This window comes from Hippoglossus hippoglossus, chromosome 8 (assembly GCF_009819705.1).
Source record: "Hippoglossus hippoglossus isolate fHipHip1 chromosome 8, fHipHip1.pri, whole genome shotgun sequence".
Taxonomy (NCBI): Eukaryota; Metazoa; Chordata; class Actinopteri; order Pleuronectiformes; family Pleuronectidae; genus Hippoglossus; species Hippoglossus hippoglossus.
Genome location: NC_047158.1, coordinates 23,270,678 through 23,292,742, shown reverse-complemented (window position 1 = coordinate 23,292,742; position 22,065 = coordinate 23,270,678). Strand labels below are relative to the sequence as shown.

Genomic DNA, 22,065 nt, shown 5'->3' with positions numbered 1-22,065 from the left:
CTCCCCTGCTAGCTAACAGGCTAACAGGCTAGCTCGGCGCTAGCAGCTCTTCAGTGTAATTAGTTGAGACGCACCGGCTCCATCACGTCCCGGTGCCGTTTGACCGAACCGAGCCTCCTGAGATCCCGCACGGAGCCCGCACACCCCGCAGCAACACGCAGCAGCAGCAGCGACCACACGACTGAAGATGATTAAACTGTTTTCACTGAAGCAGCAGAAGAAAGACGAGGAATCTGCTGGAGGAAACCGAACAGGAGCCGGGGGTAAAAAAGCCAGCGCGGCCCAGCTCCGAATACAGAAAGGTAGGCTAGTTACCCACACCACCGGCCGGTTAGCTGCACGACTAGTTAGCAGTAACCCGCAGGGGCCCCCCCCAGAGCTCATCATAAAGCGGGTCTATTTCTAACTCGGATGAAAAGAGCTAGCGCGCTAACTTTAGCATGGAGTGGTGCGGGCTAACAGCTAGCTTGTGCTACATTTGAAAATAGACGTTCAGACATAGACTGTCTGATGGTTAGCATGCTAGCACACAGCTAACACCTACTCAAAACACACGGCGAGTTGCTAACTGTTAGCCACTTCACATGAACAGTGTGGAACAGCATCTCCAGCGCTAACCAGGTGAACTAACTATCGGTTTGTGTTCACCTGCTCAGGTGAGTCTCTGACCTGGAGATAACCAGCTAACCAGTGAAAAGTCACTTCTCCTCAGTCTTTATTAACACTCGAGGTGACAGGTAGTCATGTGACCAGATCTCAACCAGAATCTCAGAAACGATAATCGTTACTGTTAACGTGAAACGTTACTTTTTAGCATAAACATTTTAATTTAAACTTCTGAGTAAGTGGGGATCACGTTCTGCTGTTTGCGTTGAAGTTGTGCTGAACGGCTGAATCAGCAGATGACTCGTCACACTCACTTGGTGAAAACAGCTTCTGATGATGAGTAGAATTCATTTACCTGGACTCGTTATTGTCATCAATGATCAATGTCCTTAATATTTGTATTTAATTCTCAGTGAATCCACTGAGTCCAAAATCAATTCATCCACCAAAGAAAATACTCAGCAACTGTTAATCAATTACTGGTTTCAGTCATTTTTTGAAGCTTCTTGAATGAAATAAGTTTATTCTGTGTTCTATTATTGATCAACTGTTGATTATTGATCGCCTGTGAGGTGAACTGATGGAAAGTGTTTTTCTCTTTCCTGTGTCAGACATCAATGAGTTGAACCTGCCAAAGACGTGTGAGATCAACTTCCCTGATGACGATGACCTCCTCAACTTCAGACTCATCATCTCACCAGACGAGGTGCGTTTCTTCACTTCCTGTTTTCCACCATCAGCTGTGAGAAGCAGAGCTTTTATTGATATTCATCTGCTCAATATTTTGATCATTAAAGGATCATCCCCCTCACACCATGAAAATACTTCACTATGATTGGCTGTGGTCAGAAGTGATTTTAATGTCCTGTAGTACACCTGTACACCACTGCTGTCATGACAACGGGGATGATGATGAATGTTTGTCTTTGTCTCACAGGGTTTTTACAAAGGAGGAAAGTTTGTCTTCAGCTTTAAGGTGAGAAACACCTGTCACCTGTCACACTGACTGTATATAAAGACCATCAGTGACTGTATATAAAGATGATCAGTGACTGTATATAAAGATGATCAGTGACTGTATATAAAGACGATCAGTGACTGTATATAAAGACCATCAGTGACTGTATATAAAGACGACCAGTGACTGTATATAAAGAGGATCAGTGACTGTATATAAAGATGATCAGTGACTGTATATAAAGACGATCAGTGACTGTATATAAAGACCATCAGTGACTGTATATAAAGATGATCAGTGACTGTATATAAAGACCATCAGTGACTGTATATAAAGACCATCAGTGACTGTATATAAAGATGATCAGTGACTGTATATAAAGACGATCAGTGACTGTATATAAAGACCATCAGTGACTGTATATAAAGACCATCAGTGACTGTATATAAAGACGATCAGTGACTGTATATAAAGATGATCAGTGACTGTATATAAAGACCATCAGTGACTGTATATAAAGACCATCAGTGACTGTATATAAAGATGATCAGTGACTGTATATAAAGACCATCAGTGACTGTATATAAAGATGATCAGTGACTGTATATAAAGACGATCAGTGACTGTATATAAAGACCATCAGTGACTGTATATAAAGATGATCAGTGACTGTATATAAAGATGATCAGTGACTGTATATAAAGACCATCAGTGACTGTATATAAAGAGGATCAGTGACTGTATATAAAGACCATCAGTGACTGTATATAAAGACGATCAGTGACTGTATATAAAGACCATCAGTGACTGTATATAAAGACCATCAGTGACTGTATATAAAGACCATCAGTGACTGTATATAAAGACGATCAGTGACTGTATATAAAGATGATCAGTGACTGTATATAAAGATGATCAGTGACTGTATATAAAGACCATCAGTGACTGTATATAAAGACCATCAGTGACTGTATATAAAGACCATCAGTGACTGTATATAAAGACGATCAGTGACTGTATATAAAGATGATCAGTGACTGTATATAAAGACCATCAGTGACTGTATATAAAGACCATCAGTGACTGTATATAAAGACCATCAGTGACTGTATATAAAGACCATCAGTGACTGTATATAAAGACCATCAGTGACTGTATATAAAGACCATCAGTGACTGTATATAAAGACGATCAGTGACTGTATATAAAGATGATCAGTGACTGTATATAAAGATGATCAGTGACTGTATATAAAGACCATCAGTGACTGTATATAAAGACCATCAGTGACTGTATATAAAGACGATCAGTGACTGTATATAAAGATGATCAGTGACTGTATATAAAGACGATCAGTGACTGTATATAAAGATGATCAGTGACTGTATATAAAGATGATCAGTGACTGTATATAAAGACCATCAGTGACTGTATATAAAGACCATCAGTGACTGACAGAAGTCTTTCAGAAATATTTCTTTAAGGTCTCCTTTGATTTATTTTTTTTAGTCTATGTCCCATCAGCTAACATGGAGGATGTGTTTTTCAGGTAGGACAGGGTTATCCTCATGACCCCCCCAAGGTAAAGTGTGAGACAATGGTGTATCACCCCAACATCGACCTGGAAGGAAACGTCTGCCTAAATATCTTAAGGTTTGTATACAGCTGCCGGAGCTTTGAACCAGCAGCCGTGGAGCTTCACTTCCTCACTGTGTGTGTGTTTGTCCACAGAGAGGACTGGAAGCCTGTGTTGACAGTAAACTCCATCATCTACGGTCTACAGTATCTATTTCTAGTGAGTCTCACACTCAGAGCGCCTGCAACACATGGCAACTTTATACATCCAATAATAATCATCAATAATCATCATCCAGCAGAAAGGAAACAAAGTGATCGTGGTGATATTGATGCTGATAAAAATTAGCTGAAACTGATTTGACTGAACTCCATTTATTAGTTGTAATCAATACGTTATGAGACACTACACAATCTAAATGATTGGTTGTCACGCCCGATGTCCACTGACCGTCTCTGAACTGACCAGACGTCCCCCGAGCTGATGTGATGTCATCACAACATCATGGTCGACAGTCAGTTAGCTAGTTAGTTAGCTACCTACCTAGCTCGCTAGTTAGTTAGTTAGATCACTTGTTAGTTAGTCGGTCAGTTAGCTAGCTAGTAGGTAACTTCAGTCATTGACCTGTTCTTAGAACATTAAGATCCATCCATTAGTTAAAACGTATTAATTGATTGATTGATCGGTGAATTGTTCCACTTCTGATCACCTCCCCGCCCCCCCCTTGCAGGAGCCGAACCCTGAGGATCCCTTGAACAAAGAGGCGGCGGAGGTTCTGCAGACGAACCGGCGGCTCTTTGAGCAGAATGTCCATCGCTCTCTGAGGGGCGGCTACGTGGGCGCCACCTACTTTGAGAGGTGTCTTAAATAACTCGGCGTCCCACCATCCTCCAGACTCCACCCACCCCCACTCCTCCCCCTCCTCCGTCCTGCTCGTTGGCAGAAGCTGCTGAGACAGGAAGCAGCTCATCAGAAGACGCTTTTCTGTTTTAAAACAAGACGACAGATCCATCCCCACACACACCTGCTCACATTTAGCCCCCACCCCCCATTTCTCTCTGTTTTACTTCCGAGACGCAGAATTCAACCGTTTACACGCCACAGGGGGGCGCTGACACAACACACACCTGACTGGACTCAAAAAGATGGCCGATAGAGCAGCGGCCCATGATGATGATGATGATGATGATGGAGGGACGGGGGGGTGTTGCTCAGGTGAGACAATGATTCGGTGAACGCCACAACGCCTCTGATACCCACATGGTTTTTATTTTTTTTATTTTATGTGCGTGGCGGAGACACCTGAGTTTATCAGGTGGTCAGAAGGACACGCCCACCTCCTTTTTGCTGCCATTTGTTCGTTACTCTCACATCAGTCGGCAGCAAACTCCAAACTGATCATGTTGTCATCAGGGAGCAGGATTACTGAGCCCAGCGTCTCTGACGTTATGGCAACGTGATGACAAGATGTTGGGAAGTCACTGGTGGTCACCATGAAAAGATTTCCAACAGGCAGCCATTGTATTGTCAGTAGTAACTCAAAGTCGACAGTTTTCTGCTGGTCATGAGTCAACGGCAGGAGGTCGGATGATGTCAGTGCTGGAGGGAGGGGCTTGATTGGGAGGTGTTTGCTACGAGCCTTAAATAAAAAAAGAATTACTTCTGTCTTTTAAAAAAGTAAATTCACGCTTGCCGCTGATCACGTGACACTAGATCGGCTGCAGGTGGGACAGATGGCACCAAATGATGCCAACGTTAGCAACGTAAAGATTGATTGGTTCGGAGTTTGCTGCTACACACACACACATAGTATTAGGGGCGGAGCTAGGTGGCTGTGCTGTCATGGGGGTGGGACGATCAGTGTGTTTTAAAGGAGCAGAGGGTGGGTGGGGTCTATGGGGGGGGCTCTTTTTGCTTTGTTGGCTGGGGGGGGGGGGGGGGGGGGTAATTGTTGGTGGGGTTATAGCAGGGCTTAAAATGTTTGACTCTCTTGTGTATATTGAAACCCAGCTGTTCACATTGACTGCAATATGATTTATGTTAAATAAAATATGAACTTGAAAGATTAGAAATGTTGTGACGTGTCCAGAATCACTTCCTGTTCAGTGCCCTTAATCCACTGACACACTTCCTGCTGACACATCCATCATCTGTCGAGGGACCATGACAACCGACCAAAGACGTCTCCGTGTTGTGAGTTTAATTGTGAAGAATTAAAGGTTTTCATCATCACATCTTTAGATTCATCGCAAACAAAGACCATGTTTGTAACTTATGGTAAATTTCACCCACATTTGTTCGTACAGTGAGTTTGTACGAACACGGCACATTCGATTCTAACCTCAGGGAAGTGTGTAAATGATAAACATGAATGAGGATAGTAAACATAATTAATGTCTGAATAATACCATATAAGCAAAGGTTAGGAGAACCCCCAGGACTCCATCCTGCGACTCCTCAGGAGCATCATGTCCAGACGCTGTCAGGAGAACAGGCAGGAGGAGGCCACACCCACTGAGTCACATGATGACTTGATGAAATTCACACACGTTGGATCAGCCTGTGGTTTCAGTTTGTTACTGGGACGCTCAGTGTGGTTTTGAATCCAGTCCTCAGTGGGCTGATGGTTTAAGTTTCCATCGATCGTTGTTACATTTTGTTCTCAACTAATCATACAATGTTCATTAGTAAAGATTTTATACTTGAATCATTAATTCATCAAGATCTGATGTGTGATTTAAGTGTTCTTATAGTTTTTCTGAGCGGTGTATGTTCCATGTGTTCCTATGTTCTAACGATCATATGTTCATATTGAGCATAGTTCAGGAAGGACAAAGTCACGTTCAGCTCACAGCAGCTGATTCCCTCCACACGTTCATTGGCAAAGCTCAAACAAGGCGCCTTTATTTCATTATTAATTTAAGCTGCTTCCTCTGAAAACCAGCTCCACCCTTTTTTCAGACTGGGTTTGATGCAACTCATTTCTGTTGTCACCTTCTTCAGGTTCAGGAGATCCCAGAACCACCAAATGTAACTGATGCAGATTCAAATGAAGAAGAATGAGGATTTGTTTGACAGAAGTGGTCCTGACTGAAATGTTCTAATGTTCATATGTTTTAATGTTCATATGTTAAACATGTTTTCTTGTTTCATTTATTTCTGACACTTTATTCACTCATTAATAAACAAACTAAATTATCAAAGTTGGTTTTTTACAGTTGAAGTATCTGGAACGTGAGACGAGACGTCAGCTGTTCTAATGTTCACTGATCAATCGATGGATTTGTCTTAATTTAACGCAAAGACGATGTTGTTCCAAAGACAAATCAAAGGAGGACTGACGTTTTATTTAGTCGTCAACGGCAACAGAGTCACAACTGATTCAAAGTTTCTGTTCCACCCTCTTTCCTTACGTCTCCTCTACCTCGCTCAGGTACGAGGCTCGGCCCTCAGGCCACGTGGTGCTGTGCGGTGATGAGCACCAGGGGGACCTCTTTGTCTCCAGTTCCCAGCAGAGGAAATATCCTCTCTGTAAACTCAGACGATCCAGTGAAGCTGTAGATCTCAGAGCCCGACTTGGCATTATAGAAGGACACCTGACCCACGTCCACGTCCAGGAAGACGCCCACCTGACGCAACTTCTGAGGGTTCTTTACCTGCAGGACAGACACAAATGGAACCTGAGCACAGACCAGACGTATGTGGACAGAAGTATGTGGACACAGACGTACATGGACACAAGCTAATGTTAACACAGATGTAGGTGGACAGTTGAGGTTGACACAGATGTATGAGCAGATTTTTTGATGGACTGATTCATTATTCATGATACAGCCAATAAGGAGACAGACTGATGACAGGGTTTGGGTTCAACCTTGGTAAGTGGGGGTGCAGTGAGCGCCCTCAGCTGGCTGCCACTCCACCAGATGGCGTAGTATCCGTTAGAGGGACTCATGTCGAACAGACCTTTCCTCTGAGCCGACTCGCTGACCACGCCCACCTTCCAGTCCTTATTCTCCCCGACAAACACCTGAGACAGGTGAGAGCGCACAGCAGGTGTTACTGTGTGTGTGTGTGTGTGTGTGTGTGTGTTTCTTTGTGTGTGGGTCTGACCTCCCAGTAATGGCGTCCAGAGCCAAATCCCTCCTTGGTGTTGACGCAGGACCACACATCGAACCTGTGAGGACTGTTTCTGTAGAACTGCAGCTTCTCTCCTCGCTTCACCTGCTTCCTGTCCTCAGACAGGATGAGGAACGGATACGCCGTCACCGGGTTCAACGTCACGTCCTCTGGAAACCACAAGTTAACCAAAACACACCAACAGTTTGTTCCTGGGGCACTAGAGGGGACATCACATGTACGATGACGTGTGACATCTCAAGCTTTACAAAAGCTAACACCATGTGTTTCCACCCGGCTGTGGTATCGAGGTCCCGCCCACACACACTCTGGACCAAACAAGAGTCAGTCTCAACTGTCAATCAGGAAGTCTCAGAACCTATCTTTTAGAAACGTCTCATCTGCTAACATGGAATCCTATTCTGCAGCCAGCCACCAGGGGGTGATCAAGACTCTTTGGCTTCACTTTAAGGAATCATGTTGTCCATCTTTATTTACAGTCTCCCCAGTTTAGACTTAACCACTCCAACTTCCAGTTTGAGTTTCAGTCGCCCTGTTGAAGCATTTCTCTATAACTTTAATATGTAGAGAGCCTTGTGGTCATGTATATTATGATTTTAAGCTTTATAAATGAAATTGAAAAATGAATTTAAACTAGTTAACCCTAGCATCCACCTGAAAAAAGTGGATGCTAGCATGCTTCAGTTAGCATTCTGCTCGAGCTGCGGGTAAATATTTCTTATGTTTTTTAAGTTAACAGTAACATGGTGTTGTCTTGTGCTAACATTTAATACACAGCAAAATGGTTAGAGCAATTGTTATAAATCCACATAATCAATAAAGTTTATTAAAATAGTAATAGCGATGATTGTAAGCAAACACAACGTGTCTCAGAGAGCTGAAATAAAAATGTGTAAATGTTGTAAAACTCACCCATGTAAACCCGAGCCTTTTTATGTCCTGTTACAAAACACAAAGAGATTTTTACAAACACATGTTGATCATTTGTGATGGAGAAGAAAAGTGAGTGGGACACAGACCTGAGACGGCTTTGAACTTCTTCATATCTACAGAGGACAGGAAACCACCGTGAGACCTTTCACAATAAAAGTAAAGTATTGCGAGTGTGGTTGTGCTTTGATCATGACGCCTCACCTCTCAGACTCCACTGACTCTTCCTCAGATTGGCGCTGCTTCCTCTCAGACTGAGCATGCTCTCCGCCGCCATCAGATCTGTGGATGAAACTGAAACACAAACTGCTTCAGGTTTCAATGCTGAATTATTCAACCATTTTTATTTCCTTTGACCAAATCTAAGATGTTCTTGGTGTAAATTGATAAAAGGGATGTTTCATGGTTTAAAGGTCAGATTCCATCACCAGCTCAACTCACAGGAGCCTCCGGAGCCTCGGGAGCGGACCTCCCCCATCCTGATGTCGTCCATCTTGTCTTTCACCTCTGTCAGAGAACTCTTCACCTCCGCCAGATGGAAATGGAGGGAAAACTCAGAGTCCTCGTCCACGTTGCTCTGCTGATCGTCAGCCAGAGGCACTGTGGCCTCCTCAAAGCTCTGAGGAGGAGGAGGGGATGAAGACTGATGAAGAGTTTTCTGTGGTTTTTTTGTCCCTGATTACAGACGTGTGCCGTGTAAAAGCTCAAGTAGAACATTCAACGTGACCGAACATCATTTCAAACTAATTTATCTGAAGCTTGGCCGACCTGTTGGTACGAGTATCCACATTCTAAAGATCTCAAGATTACTGTCATGATATATATATATATATATATATATATCTCACACTAATGTCTCATCAACACATGTTACTGACGTGACTTCTTCCTTTATCAGGATCGCTGCTGTGGCCACATCCTGGATCTTGATGGTGGATTGTGAATCAACGATCATGATGGCAGCTGATCGATGAATATGATTACAACAAGACCTCTTGATATACATTATGTCTACTCGGGCTGCAGGATATTAGTAAAACATCGCAAAGATGATATAACTTGCGATAAATAAACAAATATGGTAAATGGGATTAAAGTCTTTCTGCTTTGGTTTCACTGATAACATCGACCTCATACAGTGAGTAAAATACAAATTCAGTTCCCACCTGCAGGAAGCCGATGTGATCCTGACTGATGGCCTGGACCTCCAGTGTGGCCCTCCTGTCCATCAACTGGCTGAGCTCGGCCTCCAGACGGCTCACCAGCCCCTCCCCCTTTGACATGACGGCGTCCAGCTGGTTCTGGATCCCGCCCACCACCCGCGTCCGGACACGCTCGAGGGAACCGGACACTTCGTCCAGCAGGTGTTCAACCTCACCTTGCTGTCCGTCTGCGTAGTTCTGAGACAAAACAATTTAAATAATGATCATTCAAATCTAAATGGTTTGACTGAAACATACAGAACCAAAACTTCAAGTTGAAATAGTTTGTTAAATGTAGTGATATCAGCTAAAGTGCCCATGAGCAAGGCTCCTCAGGCCCAGCTGGACAAACTGGGACCAAAAGTTGCCCTTCTTTTAAGTTTTAAACGTTTTACTCAAACAAAAACATGTCGGACCTTCACTCCCTCCAGTTTTCTCCTGAGCTCCGTCACGTGGATGTCTCGCTCTTTGATCCGGTTCAGGATTTCCTGCTCCGTCCTCGCCACCTGTTTCTGAACACACACGTGAACACGACTCCGTCTCACCGACTGAATCACACCACGAGTACATTCACATCAAGTCTCTGTCATTTACCTGTTTGCTGAGTCTCTCTGTCTGGACAGAGACGGTTTTGTGTGTTCGATGTTCCTCCAGGACGCAAATGGCACAGATACAACTCTGACATGTCCGACAGTACACCTGCACGGGTGAACACATCAGGAACAAGTTCATTCCGTTAATCCATGGCAACGTGATCAGTGTCCCTGAGAGGACCAATGTCAGCCCTGACAAGAACCAACCAAACATCTCTGCAGAGACCTAAAACTGTCTCTCCCCGAGGACGACATCTGACCACCAGAGGACAATGTCTGACTCCGGAGGACAACGTCGGACCCCTCTGATTTGTGATAATGTCAGTTTTTCTTTTTAATAAATTTGTTTAAAAAACTAACAAACAAAATAAAATGTGAAAAAAGTCTCAACTTGGTTAAAAATGTACCAAAAATAAATGGACCTCAAAAAACGACAAAGCTGAAATGATACCAATCTGTTTCCACTCACCTCCAGCAGGCGGCGGTGTACAGAGCAGGTGCGGCCCCGGAGAGCCTTCAGAGGGTCCATCAGTGGGTGCTTGGAGTAGAAGGGGGCGGTGTGATGTGGCCGCACATGCTCAGTGCAGTATGAGGCCGTGCAGGTGAGACAGGAGCTGACGGCAGGTTGTTTCACACCTGTACACACATCACACCACACCACCTCCTCACCTGGGGCCACTGTCGCCACCGTCAAAAACGGGTTCGTGAAGGTGTTTGTGCCGCCGGTCATCAACGCCGTCTCGTTCCCGACCTGCGGCGGTAACCCCGTGGCTCCGTAACGAGTCTCTTTGTATTTATCTGCGATGAGAGCGAAAACTTTGTTGACGCTGAGCTGAGGCCGTTCATCGAACTGATGTTTGCACAGCGGACACGTGCACACGGGACTGGACGCCCAGTAACCTCCAATACACGCCTGCAAACAAATAAGAGAAAAAGAGTTTGAACCTCACGTGATCACCGAACCCTTCTGCACCTGTGGTCCTGTACCTGCACCTGAACTCCCATAGAGGGCGCCATTTCTGAGCTTTAGGATACGACATCCTTCTTCTTTTGAAGGAAAAACAAGAAAGTCACCAGTTTTTAAGCCTCGGCACTGGTGACACCTAGTGACCAAAGGCAATATGTTTTCGGGTTGTACGTCCGTCTCATTCTTGTGTCAACATGTCTCGAGAACGCTTTGACCAAAACTCTTCAGATCAGAAGCAAATGTTCACTTTTAACATTAATTCCATCACAGTGAGCTCGCATGAGTCTGAAAAAATAACTTTTCTGATTGGTGGAGACAAACGAATCGAACACATGCATCAGTTCCGGTGTAACCGGGCCTCAGGTGTTATGTGTCTTTACGTTACCTGGCAGAAGTTGTGTCCACAGGGAGTTGTGACTGGTTCAATGAACAGGTCCAGACAGATGGAACAGGTTAACTCCTGCTCTGAGAACAGATCTAAAGTCGCCTCCGCCATCGACATCCTGCTGCTGCAAGACAGATCAAAGGAAAATCCTGCAATTTAAAGAGTCAGAGGTCGGAGGTCAAACTGGAAATTCACTGTTTTCTCAGTGGAAAACAGACATGATGACATCACTTCCAGGAAGTACTATAGTTGTTTTCAGACATGATAGACATGTTCCTGACGTGTTCCTCACATGTTCCTGACGTGTTCCTCACATGTTCCTGACGTGTTCCTGATATGTTCCCGACAGCAGCTCGACTGGTCTTTAACCTAAATTCACTCACACCACTCCGCTCCCTTCACTGGTTACCAGTGGCTGCTCGCATGTGTTTCAAAACACTAGTACATGGTACCGTGCAGTGAACGGATCGGGTCCAGTCTACATCCAGGACATGGTCTAACGTTACACCCCAGCAAGTTCACTCCGCTCTGCTTCGGCCAATCGGCTTGTTGCTCCCTCACAACATCACGACTGTTTCCTGTCCTGGCTCCTAAACGGTGGAACGAGCTCCACAGTGACATCAGGACAGAAAGTCTACACATCTTCCTCCGCAAACTAAAAACACACCTCTTCCGACTATACCTTGAATACGATTTAGTAGCACTTATATGTCACTATATATGCAGCTCTACCTGAAGGTCGGCAGTTCGATCCCCAGTCTTCCCCATCTGCATGCTGAAGTGTCCTTGGGCAAGATGCTGAACCCCGAATTGCCCCTCACAGAACAACAAAGTGCTGCTTATAGATGAACTGTATGAATGTGTGTGAATGGGTGAATGTAAAACTGTACTGTAAAGAGCTTTGAGTGGTCATCAAGACTAGGAAAGCTCTTTATAAATACAAAAACATTTACCATTTACTTAATTATAGCACTTTGTAGTTTGGCTTTCTTGAAGAAATTGTACTTTGTTGATTCTTGTTGTTCTGGGTTTGTTCCTTCATAGTTGAGGCACTTACTGTAACTCACTTTGGATAAAAGCGCCAGCTAAATGAAATGTAATGTAATGTGTTCTTCACATGTTCCTCATATGTTCCTGATGTGCTCATCACATGTTCCTCACATGTTCTGCAGGTTCCGTCTGTGAGAACTAATGTCTGAGTCAGTGTCTCTGGACATGTTCTGGATCTTCTCCTGCAGCCTCCTAGTAACATGTGTGTAACACGTCAGTGAGTCCATGTGAGGACACAGCAGGACAATGTGTGGAAGCTTCCCAGAGAGCGAGTGGACGTGTTGATGAGGTTTCTAACACGTGACGGACGTGAAACTGGAAGAACACAAATATCAGTTTTATCTTGTTATGTTTGAGAAGAGGAAACAAACCTTTTTTGCCCATGATAAATCTTATTTTGATAAAACAAAAACGTTTATCTCCAGCAAGATAAATCAAAAGTAACGATAACCTTCTTCTTTTTTTGTTCGGTTTATTGGCGAGTGGTAAACAACGTCAAGGTAAATTACTGCCATCTACTGGATCTTCTTCCCACTCTACTATTCTCCACGTGTCCATGTGTGGATATAATCGTATTTATACAGCAGCTTTTCAAAACAGCCGTGACAAAGAGTAAAAACATAAAGAAATGAAGAATCGTTTAAAATTAAAGGCAGCTGAGCGTGTGTGGCCAAAGAATAGAGCAAGTGAAAGTCTTCAGGTTTAGGTTAGCTTAGCTTAGCTTAGCTTCTACTTCTCGTACTCTAAAGCAGTGATCACCAACCTTTTCGAGCCCAAGATCGTAAGCCGAGATCTACCACCCTGATATCTTCTAAGAAACCCACTTAGGAGAGTCATATTTATTAGGTTTTGCAATTTCTGTAAAAGGCTGAATGTACGAGCATAAATATACACAAAGAAAGGCAGTTGTGCAACTTTATCTATTCAATGCACAATATTCACAATATCAATTCATATTTACAGCATCTGTTCAGTGCACAATATTTAGCTTCAGTTCAACAACATGTTCTGCAGAGGAGCTGCTGCAGCACAATGTGTTCAATGGGCTTTGATTTGAATATGGAATTGAAAGAAGTCCCTTGTACTCAAATAAAACCAGTACTACACAGTATGAAGCCATGCGTCTTCCGGTCTTGCAAAAATTTCACAATAAGACACTTTTTAAACAAAAGAATGGATTCCGTCAACAGAAACGCTGGAGTGCTTTTATTTTGAAACGCACACAGAAAGTGGTTTTAAAATTTGTTTGTGGCATAATTTCAAAAGATAAATATTAAAGCTCAGGTGAAAGTTCATTTTCTCTTTTTATTCTTCTGTGAAACACAACGTTTATCTGTCTATGACACAAACGTATTTACAACACTTCCCGAACCCGTTTCAAAGTAAAAGCACTCCAGCGTTTCACTTTCTGAATCCATTCATTTGATCTCACGGGGCTTTGATTGGCTTTGATTGTTATCGACAGACCGGGAGGTGCTCGTCTTCAGACCGTAGAGTCCTGGTGTTTAGTTTAGTACATGAATCGACTTGTTTCGAAGATGAACCAGCAGCTCCGCCGCCGGTAACCGACACGCTGCCGTGTGAACAACCGACAACCGACACACAGCTGATCTGCGGCGCGACGCAGCCAGTGAGTCCAGAGAGTTCGGAGAGTTCGGGGATCGACAGTGAAGACTGCGAGGTCGACCGGTAGATCGCGATCGACGGGTTGGCGACCACTGATCTAAAGGTTAGGTTTTCAGGCGTCATGCTAAGCTATGCTAAGCTAAGCAATCCATGTCAACAAGTGAGTCTCAGAAACCGACGTGACATTATGAGACTGATCCTCGGTCAGCTGCGTCACACATTCACCTGAGAACAGGTGAGAACGTTCAGACGAATTCAAACTCGACTAAATCAAACTAAATCAACTTTTTCTGGATCCAAAACAACTTTTAGATGTAACATTTGAATGAAATGAATTGAGCTGAACCACCAACCTGTTGAGGTTCGAAGCAGCTTCTTCTCTTCAGGTTCTCTTCGAAATCCGGAAACTCTGGTTCCTGTCGGCGTGGGACGTCCCCCGTGGGCGGGGCCTCACACAGGTGCAGAGTGGTCAGGTGAGTTTCGGAGGTGGAGACGTTTGTTTTTCACTCTGATGACGCGGAACCCTAACCCTCCGTATAAACTTGATCTAAATGATGTTTCAAGTTTAAGAATTAACGTCAAAATCAAAAAGGACAAACAAACTAATACATTTAAATAAATCAATTCTAATAAATCTTATTTTAGTTTATAAAATCTAATTTTCAAATTAAAGTCAAGTGGGGGGGGGCAAACAATGTATATGAATAATTATTTAAATATGAATGTTCCAATAAATAAATACAAATAAAAACAAAATAAATACATTTAGTGACAGGTCGTGTGTTGGTGTTAGGAGCCGTCTCCAGCAGATGCCTTGCTCAGAGGCAGGATCAGGGTTATGCATGTTTGTCATGTTTGTGGAGGACGAACGGGACCGAGGACATTCCTGAGTGAGCTGGTCAATCCTGTTTGAGGCTTGGTTGTCCTGGTCTGCGATTGGTTGATTCTTCAGCCTTCATAATGCAATAAAACCCTTTTCCACTGTATGGAGACAAATTTCTGCCACAAACAGAAAAATAAATGGATAAACCAGCTCCCACTCTGGGTTCTAGAGTCTGTAAGAGCAGAACAGGAGGTAGAACCTTCAGCTACCAGGCTCCTCTCCTGTGGAACCAGCTCCCACTCTGGGTTCTAGAGTCTGTAAGAGTAGAACAGGAGGTAGAACCTTCAGCTACCAGGCTCCTCTCCTGTGGAACCAGCTCCCACTCTGGGTTCTAGAGTCTGTAAGAGCAGAACAGGAGGTAGAACCTTCAGCTCCCAGGCTCCTCTCCTGTGGAACCAGCTCCCACTCTGGGTTCTAGAGTCTGTAAGAGTAGAACAGGAGGTAGAACCTTCAGCTACCAGGCTCCTCTCCTGTGGAACCAGCTCCCACTCTGGGTTCTAGAGTCTGTAAGAGCAGAACAGGAAGTAGAACCTTCAGCTCCCAGGCTCCTCTCCTGTGGAACCAGCTCCCACTCTGGGTTCTAGAGTCTGTAAGAGTAGAACAGGAGGTAGAACCTTCAGCTACCAGGCTCCTCTCCTGTGGAACCAGCTCCCACTCTGGGTTCTAGAGTCTGTAAGAGCAGAACAGGAGGTAGAACCTTCAGCTACCAGGCTCCTCTGCTGTGGAACCAGCTCCCACTCTGGGTTCTAGAGTCTGTAAGAGCAGAACAGGAGGTAGAACCTTCAGCTACCAGGCTCCTCTCCTGTGGAACCAGCTCCCACTCTGGGTTCTAGAGTCTGTAAGAGCAGAACAGGAAGTAGAACCTTCAGCTCCCAGGCTCCTCTCCTGTGGAACCAGCTCCCACTCTGGGTTCTAGAGTCTGTAAGAGCAGAACAGGAGGTAGAACCTTCAGCTACCAGGCTCCTCTCCTGTGGAACCAGCTCCCACTCTGGGTTCTAGAGTCTGTAAGAGCAGAACAGGAAGTAGAACCTTCAGCTCCCAGGCTCCTCTCCTGTGGAACCAGCTCCCACTCTGGGTTCTAGAGTCTGTAAGAGCAGAACAGGAGGTAGAACCTTCAGCTACCAGGCTCCTCTCCTGTGGAACCAGCTCCCACTCTGGGTTCTAGAGTCTGTAAGAGCAGAACAGGAAGTAGAACCTTCAGCTCCCAGGCTCCTCTCCTGTGGAACCAGCTCCCACTCTGGGTTCTAGAGTCTGTAAGAGCAGAACAGGAAGTAGAACCTTCAGCTCCCAGGCTCCTCTCCTGTGGAACCAGCTCCCACTCTGGGTTCTAGAGTCAGACACCTTCTCTACATTTAAGGTTAAACTGAAAACGTTCCTCTTTGATGAAGCCTATAGTTCTGGATCAGGTCCTGAAACATCCCTTACTTATGCTGCTAGAGGTCTAGACTGAGAGAGAACTCCCATCATGCACTGAGCACTTATCATTATTATCAATAATACTTATTAATAATTAATTATTATATGAACTGTTGCTGCCATCATTAATAAATCAACATCTTTACCCTCTTATTGTTTTCATTATAACTAGTCAGAGCGGAAAGCTGATGCTGTTCCAAATTGGTTTGATAAAAGATATTATGTCTAATGTTAAAATGCAGATTTTTAACAGTTGAAATCATAAACTAGTGAAACAAACAAGAGATTAATTCAGATTTCAGATCAGTGAATCGTCAGATTTTGTCTCAGTGAAAAAAAACAACGAAACATGAGTTGAACTGATTTAGTTTTTATACAAATAATAAAAACACACAAGAGGTAATTTCACATTTTCTATAAACAACCTCAGGCCCAACTCATCTTCATCACCTCATCTTCATCACCACCTGGTCGTCGGTGCAGTTTTCATCTTCAGTCCTTCAGAGTTTGTGTGAAGTTTCTCCTCAGAAGTCTTTGTAGTGTAACAACCTGAAAACACAGCTCATTTCAATCAAAAGCATTTGGTAGAATCTACGGTTGTCAGTCTGTAGACTAAAACATGCTAACATGCTAACATGAGCACATTAATGGAAGCAAACTTTATAAGTGCAGAGAAATCAATTAGCTTACCTAAAGAGGGGGGCGTGTCCTTTGTTGTTAGCCAATGAGAAGAAGCCGCTATGTGGGGAGAAGTCCAGGCAGCTTGCTCGATAAACAATGTTCCTCTTGGAGACAGGGAAGTTGGAGAAGATGCTGAGGCTGGACAGGTGGACCTGAGGGGACAGAACCGGGACTGAACAGCTGGTATCGGAGTTGAAGAGTTCATGCCCCTGCTGTTTTCTAACCACCAGTATCTTACCAGCCTTACAGCCTCGTCCTCGGCTCGGGAGGCGATGGCTAGAATCTCAGAGGTGGGGTTGAAGGTCAGGGAGGTCGCTGAGGTCAACAGGTTCATCACGGCCTTCAGAGGCTTCGGATTGGCTGAGTTAAGACACGCCTCCTGAGAATAGATGTTGACCACCCCCGACTGAGAGCTGCAACAGACAGAAGATCAATCAATCCACCACCCCCCCAATCTTAGCCAGTAGAATGCAGACTGCAGGATGTGTGTGGGCGTGTCTTACCCGCAGGCCAGGTACTGCCCGTTACGAGAGGCAGCGATGGACGTCCCCTTCACACAACCCTCATCTGTGAACTTGTTCACACAACGACTGCTGCGCACATCCCACATGTACACCTCCCCCTCCTCTGCACACACACAAACATGCGTCACAAGACTGACAGGAGAGTCATTTGTGATGTCACAGACTCTGAATGTCGTGGACTCACCTGAGTTGACGAAGATTTTGCTGCCGTCGTGGGAGAAGGCGACGCCGCTGACGTCACCGTTAATCTTCATACTGCAAACCACCTCCTTAGTCTGAACACACACACACACACACACACACACACACACACACACACACACACACACACACACACACACACACACACACACACACACACACACACACACACACACACACACACACACCATTAACCCTCTGAAAACAGCCCCCCCTGCTGGTGGCCCCTAACAGGACACTGGTACTGTACAGGATCCAGTTTAAATCTACAATAAAAAACGGAATATTTAGAACATTCATTCTTTTTGCTGCAGAAAGTCGAGGCCTCTGTTTTCTGTCTCTGACGTCATCATGTTTCATCACATTTATGTTTTATTATTACAAAACCTTTTAGTCGATGCTCCAGCAAATGACATCACATGAAGTCAAAATAAGGATGTAGAGGTCAGAGGTTAACTCGTTATTAAAGCTGAGATGAGACTGTAGCGGATGAAGGTGAACGACACCCACCTTGAGTGTGAGGAGGTGCAGGTACCCACGAGTCCCATTGAGCAGCAGTGCGCCTCCATCAGGACAAACTGAGAACTCCTTCACTCTGTTTTCATTCAAACCTAAAGCAACAAACAGCAGCAGCTGGCAGACTTTTATTCTGAAAGGGTTAAAAAATGAATGTATCGCTCGACCTCTGACCTCTGACAGTGTGGACAGGTGTGACCCGGCCCTCCATCATGTCGTACAGGTAGAACATCTTGTTCCTCAGACCGGTGGCGATCACCGTCTCGCCGTCCACACTGAACTGCGCTTTGTGGACAGGGAAACGCTCCAGGTGGATGCTCTGGATCTTTGGGTTTGTCTTCCCGTCCACCTGAGGGACGAGAGATAAAGTGTCACATGATCTGCTCCACCAGACATCGGACAGCGACAGATGATCGGCCGTCCGTACCTGAAAGAGGGACACTGATTGGTCGAGGCCAGCTGTCATGACGACTTGAGCGGAGGGGTGGAACTGGACAGTGGTCAGTCTGTCCTCGGATGGACGAGCGCTGTTGGCGGGAAGACACTTCTTCATCTGAGACAGGACAGAGACAACATCTTCATCATCATCACGATCATTACAATGTAAAAAACAAAGTTGAATTTAACGATCACTGACTCTTAAGATGCCGCTGGGCAAACGCTCAGAAGACGCCACAAAGTTTCCTGTCCTCCTCAGCAGGTCGTCATCTTCATCATCATCATCTTCATCATCATCGTCGTCAGCTGCTTCAGGAACACACACAAACATGGTTTCATTTGTTCAGAAGAAACAAGAATAAAGACAAAATCATGAAAACCGTTCGTACCGTTCGTCGTCGTCGTCTTCTTCTTCCTGCTGCTGCTCTCCGCCCACAACGGAGCTCCGCCCATCGACTTCTGAAACCTGACACACAATGTGTTCAGCAGCAGACACACACACCAAAGGTAAACATGAGGTGTGTGTGTGTGTGTGTGGACTCACTGCTCTCTCATCCTCTGCTGAAGTTTGTGTTTGGTCATGATCGACTCAGCATCTCCTTTCATCAGGTCTTTACGGTAACGATGCTTCATGTCCACCCTGAAACACACAGACACACACAGACACGTTTGTACAGTCTTAACCCGCAAACAGTCCAATAAGGGGGGGGGCACAAAGTGAGGACCACACACACACACACACACACCACACACCACACTCACTCTTCCTCCAGCTCGTCATCTTCGTCCACCCAGGCGGCCTCTCTGGTTGGTCGGTGCTGCAGATGAGCCTCGTCCTCCTCAGACTCGACATCTTCGTCTTCCACAGACAAACGTTCAGTCGCGTCTTCGTCCTCCTGCTCAAGTAAACACGTCACACACCATAAAAACACGACAATTATTCATCATCTCATTCTCGGCTCGAAGTCAAAACATAAAATGATGAACTTTTTATTGAAGTCTTGTTTAGTTATTAACCATGAGAACATAAAGTTATCTGACTTGAAGTCTGGAAGCAAACACATCGTTAACTTTGAAAAACTAGAATCATCCGTCTCCAACACATGAAATCACTGACAATTAAAACCATAGTTAGAAAGTTACTGTTTCTCTTCATCAATGATTTGAAATTAACAAACTGTAATGATCTCTTCTTACATATTGTAACGTTATAAATGTTTGTTTGCTTTGTGTATCATCTCATTATGTTGTTTTCTAGCTCCGTGCATTATACTTGTTACTATCGAGCAGATGTTTCAGAATAAGTGTAGTTAACATAGTTTAAATGACATTTTACATATATTGAATCTATTGAACAAACAGTTTGGTCTTTTGTTGAATTTTAAGTTTTATTTCTTCAACGTCTTGAATAAAACAACATGACACCTCCGGCCACCAGGTGTCACCAGCGCAGAGCAATGAAAGTGAATTAGTTTAATAAAAGGTGTAGAAAAGGTGGAATCAGCTGATGTAGTTTAAATGAAGATTAAATGGAGTCAAACCTCCAGGATTCGGCCCCGCAGCTCGTCCTCGGTCCCGAACAGCAGCTCCTCCAGCAGCCGCACCGAGGCGTCCTCCTCCCGCAGCCCCGACACGCTGCTCGCGTTCCTGCGCCTCCTCTGCTCCTCCGGCCCCGGGTCGCTCCTCTCCGGCCCCGGGTCGCTCCTCTCCGCTCGGCCTCTCTTCCTGGCTCCTCTCGGCTCCGGCAGCGGAATCACGTCCTCCATGTTTCTAACTCCGAACAAGAAGCGGATCGTCCGGAAGTTTGCACGTGTGTTTATTCCTACTACGTCACGTTTTCTTCTTCTCCTGATGAAATCCCGGCACACTACACGTTACAAAGCGCGACGCTGCCCCCTTCCGGTGTCGATGCGTCACTTCCGTTCCTCAGGTTTAAACGTCTGAATAAATAATGAACCTGAAGCTCAGTAAGGAAAGTTCCACATCAGTCTTTAGAAAGCTAGGCCCTGATGTTCTCGTCATAATGATGCTTCTTGTACTAGTTCCAAATAACGTTTCCTTCCTGACAGAGGGTCAGGTGACCATAAGCAACCTCCTGATGACCTCTTACAAGATGTTGTACATGACTCAAGCCACTTCATGTTCCTTCCCTCTCGCCAGTCCCAGCACTCATCCACCAGAGCGTCAGGGTTAGAGGGCGGAACTCTGACACGCGTTGCTGCAGAGCAACATTTACTTTTTCATCTCGACTGCTTGTGTACAGTGTTTTCTTCACTCCATCAAAAGACGAATAATAAAAAGAATATTTAAGTTTTATAAACATTATGGATAAAACTAGTGTAAATAAAGATCAAAGACTGAAAATAAAGATCAGAGACTGTAAATAAAGACCACAAGTCTCCACTTCCTCAAGAAATGAACCCAAAAACTAAACATAGAAGCAGATGGCAGTGATGCACGTTGATATTGGTTGCCACCCACCAATAAACCGAACAAAGAAGAAGAAAAGAATTGAAGCTAAAATGTCTCAGATCGGGAAAAATTCAGAGGAAACTGTTTATTCAGAGGAAACATGCAGTTTACTTTACATCTACAGATCCAGTTGAACATCATCAGATGAGTTTTCACAGGTTTCAGTTTGTACAGAAGCTTTTTATAGTTTTAACTGATTGATGAGATTCATAGTTTTTAGGGGGGGGGGGGGGGGGGGGGGGGGGGGTTTGACAGGAAGTGACATAGTAACAGAAAATTCACAATAAAAAAAACTTATTCTGAAATCAAAATGACGTTTGTTGTTTCAATGTAAAAATGTTCATATCTACAGTTACATTATTTTAATTCGTATGATTTTTAAACCGTAAAAACAACAAAATCAAACAAAAGACAATATAGATGAAGGACTGGTTCATACATACATACATACATACATACATACATACATACATACATACATACATACACAAACACACACAAATATAAAGAAAAAATTCAAATGAGGGGGTCAGTGAAATGTTCTAAACGGAAAAATTGTCTAATTCTTTTCTTTTCTGTAAAATTAAATATGACAATTTTTTTTCATGCAACTCTTTAATTCTTCACCTGACTATTTGCAATTTTATTTTGCAGGTTCCCTCGAACGTCGTTCTGGCACGTTGAACGTAACACACCAAGGTGACATCATCAATCATTAGTTATTATTCAACGCAACTTGTAGCAAAGCCATCGAGCGACTTCAGAGCTCAATCGAAGACAACATGTCCAGGTGAGTCTCTGGTTCACTTCGGTCCTGGTCTTGGCACTTTAAGACTCATCCTGAACTCTCACCCGCCCCCTCCCTGGAGGTCCAATCAGATCCTGCCAAAATAAAGTCTGT

At 44.4% G+C, this 22,065-nt stretch overlaps 3 protein-coding genes across 5 annotated transcripts; 1 reads left to right on the top strand and 2 right to left on the bottom strand.

Moving 5' to 3' along the window:
- On the top strand, window positions 1-4,522 carry ube2m (ubiquitin conjugating enzyme E2 M). The gene is made up of 7 exons (XM_034592880.1): window positions 1-302; window positions 1,218-1,312; window positions 1,544-1,582; window positions 3,114-3,217; window positions 3,296-3,359; window positions 3,871-4,118; window positions 4,149-4,522. The coding sequence occupies exons 1-6, from the start codon at window positions 188-190 to the stop codon at window positions 4,009-4,011; spliced, it is 558 nt and encodes a 185-aa protein (XP_034448771.1). The 5' UTR covers window positions 1-187; the 3' UTR covers window positions 4,012-4,118; window positions 4,149-4,522.
- A 1,704-nt stretch (window positions 4,523-6,226) lies between these two features.
- On the bottom strand, window positions 6,227-14,477 carry LOC117766047 (E3 ubiquitin-protein ligase TRIM39-like). Its single transcript, XM_034592754.1, has 13 exons — window positions 14,387-14,477; window positions 11,358-11,506; window positions 10,475-10,918; window positions 10,007-10,111; window positions 9,829-9,924; window positions 9,377-9,610; window positions 8,652-8,829; window positions 8,415-8,504; window positions 8,300-8,326; window positions 8,193-8,219; window positions 7,254-7,429; window positions 7,015-7,170; window positions 6,227-6,796 (listed from the first exon to the last, which is right to left on the bottom strand). Exons 2-13 carry the CDS (start codon window positions 11,472-11,474, stop codon window positions 6,590-6,592), a joined length of 1,857 nt encoding a protein of 618 aa, XP_034448645.1. The 5' UTR covers window positions 11,475-11,506; window positions 14,387-14,477; the 3' UTR covers window positions 6,227-6,589.
- A 2,205-nt stretch (window positions 14,478-16,682) lies between these two features.
- On the bottom strand, window positions 16,683-20,547 carry utp18 (UTP18 small subunit processome component). 3 transcript variants are annotated; one of them, XM_034592756.1, is made up of 13 exons: window positions 20,234-20,547; window positions 19,455-19,588; window positions 19,237-19,332; window positions 19,082-19,158; window positions 18,892-18,998; window positions 18,682-18,807; window positions 18,429-18,603; window positions 18,249-18,349; window positions 17,722-17,812; window positions 17,517-17,640; window positions 17,252-17,426; window positions 17,023-17,165; window positions 16,683-16,881 (listed from the first exon to the last, which is right to left on the bottom strand). In XM_034592756.1, exons 1-13 carry the CDS (start codon window positions 20,456-20,458, stop codon window positions 16,857-16,859), a joined length of 1,599 nt encoding a protein of 532 aa, XP_034448647.1. In that variant the 5' UTR covers window positions 20,459-20,547; the 3' UTR covers window positions 16,683-16,856. The 3 variants fall into 3 exon arrangements, with proteins under 3 accessions (XP_034448647.1, XP_034448646.1, XP_034448648.1); XM_034592755.1 differs by having other exon boundaries at window positions 18,892-19,001; window positions 20,234-20,500; XM_034592757.1 differs by having other exon boundaries at window positions 18,892-18,994; window positions 19,096-19,158; window positions 20,234-20,500.
- Between the last annotated feature and the right edge of the window lie 1,518 nt (window positions 20,548-22,065).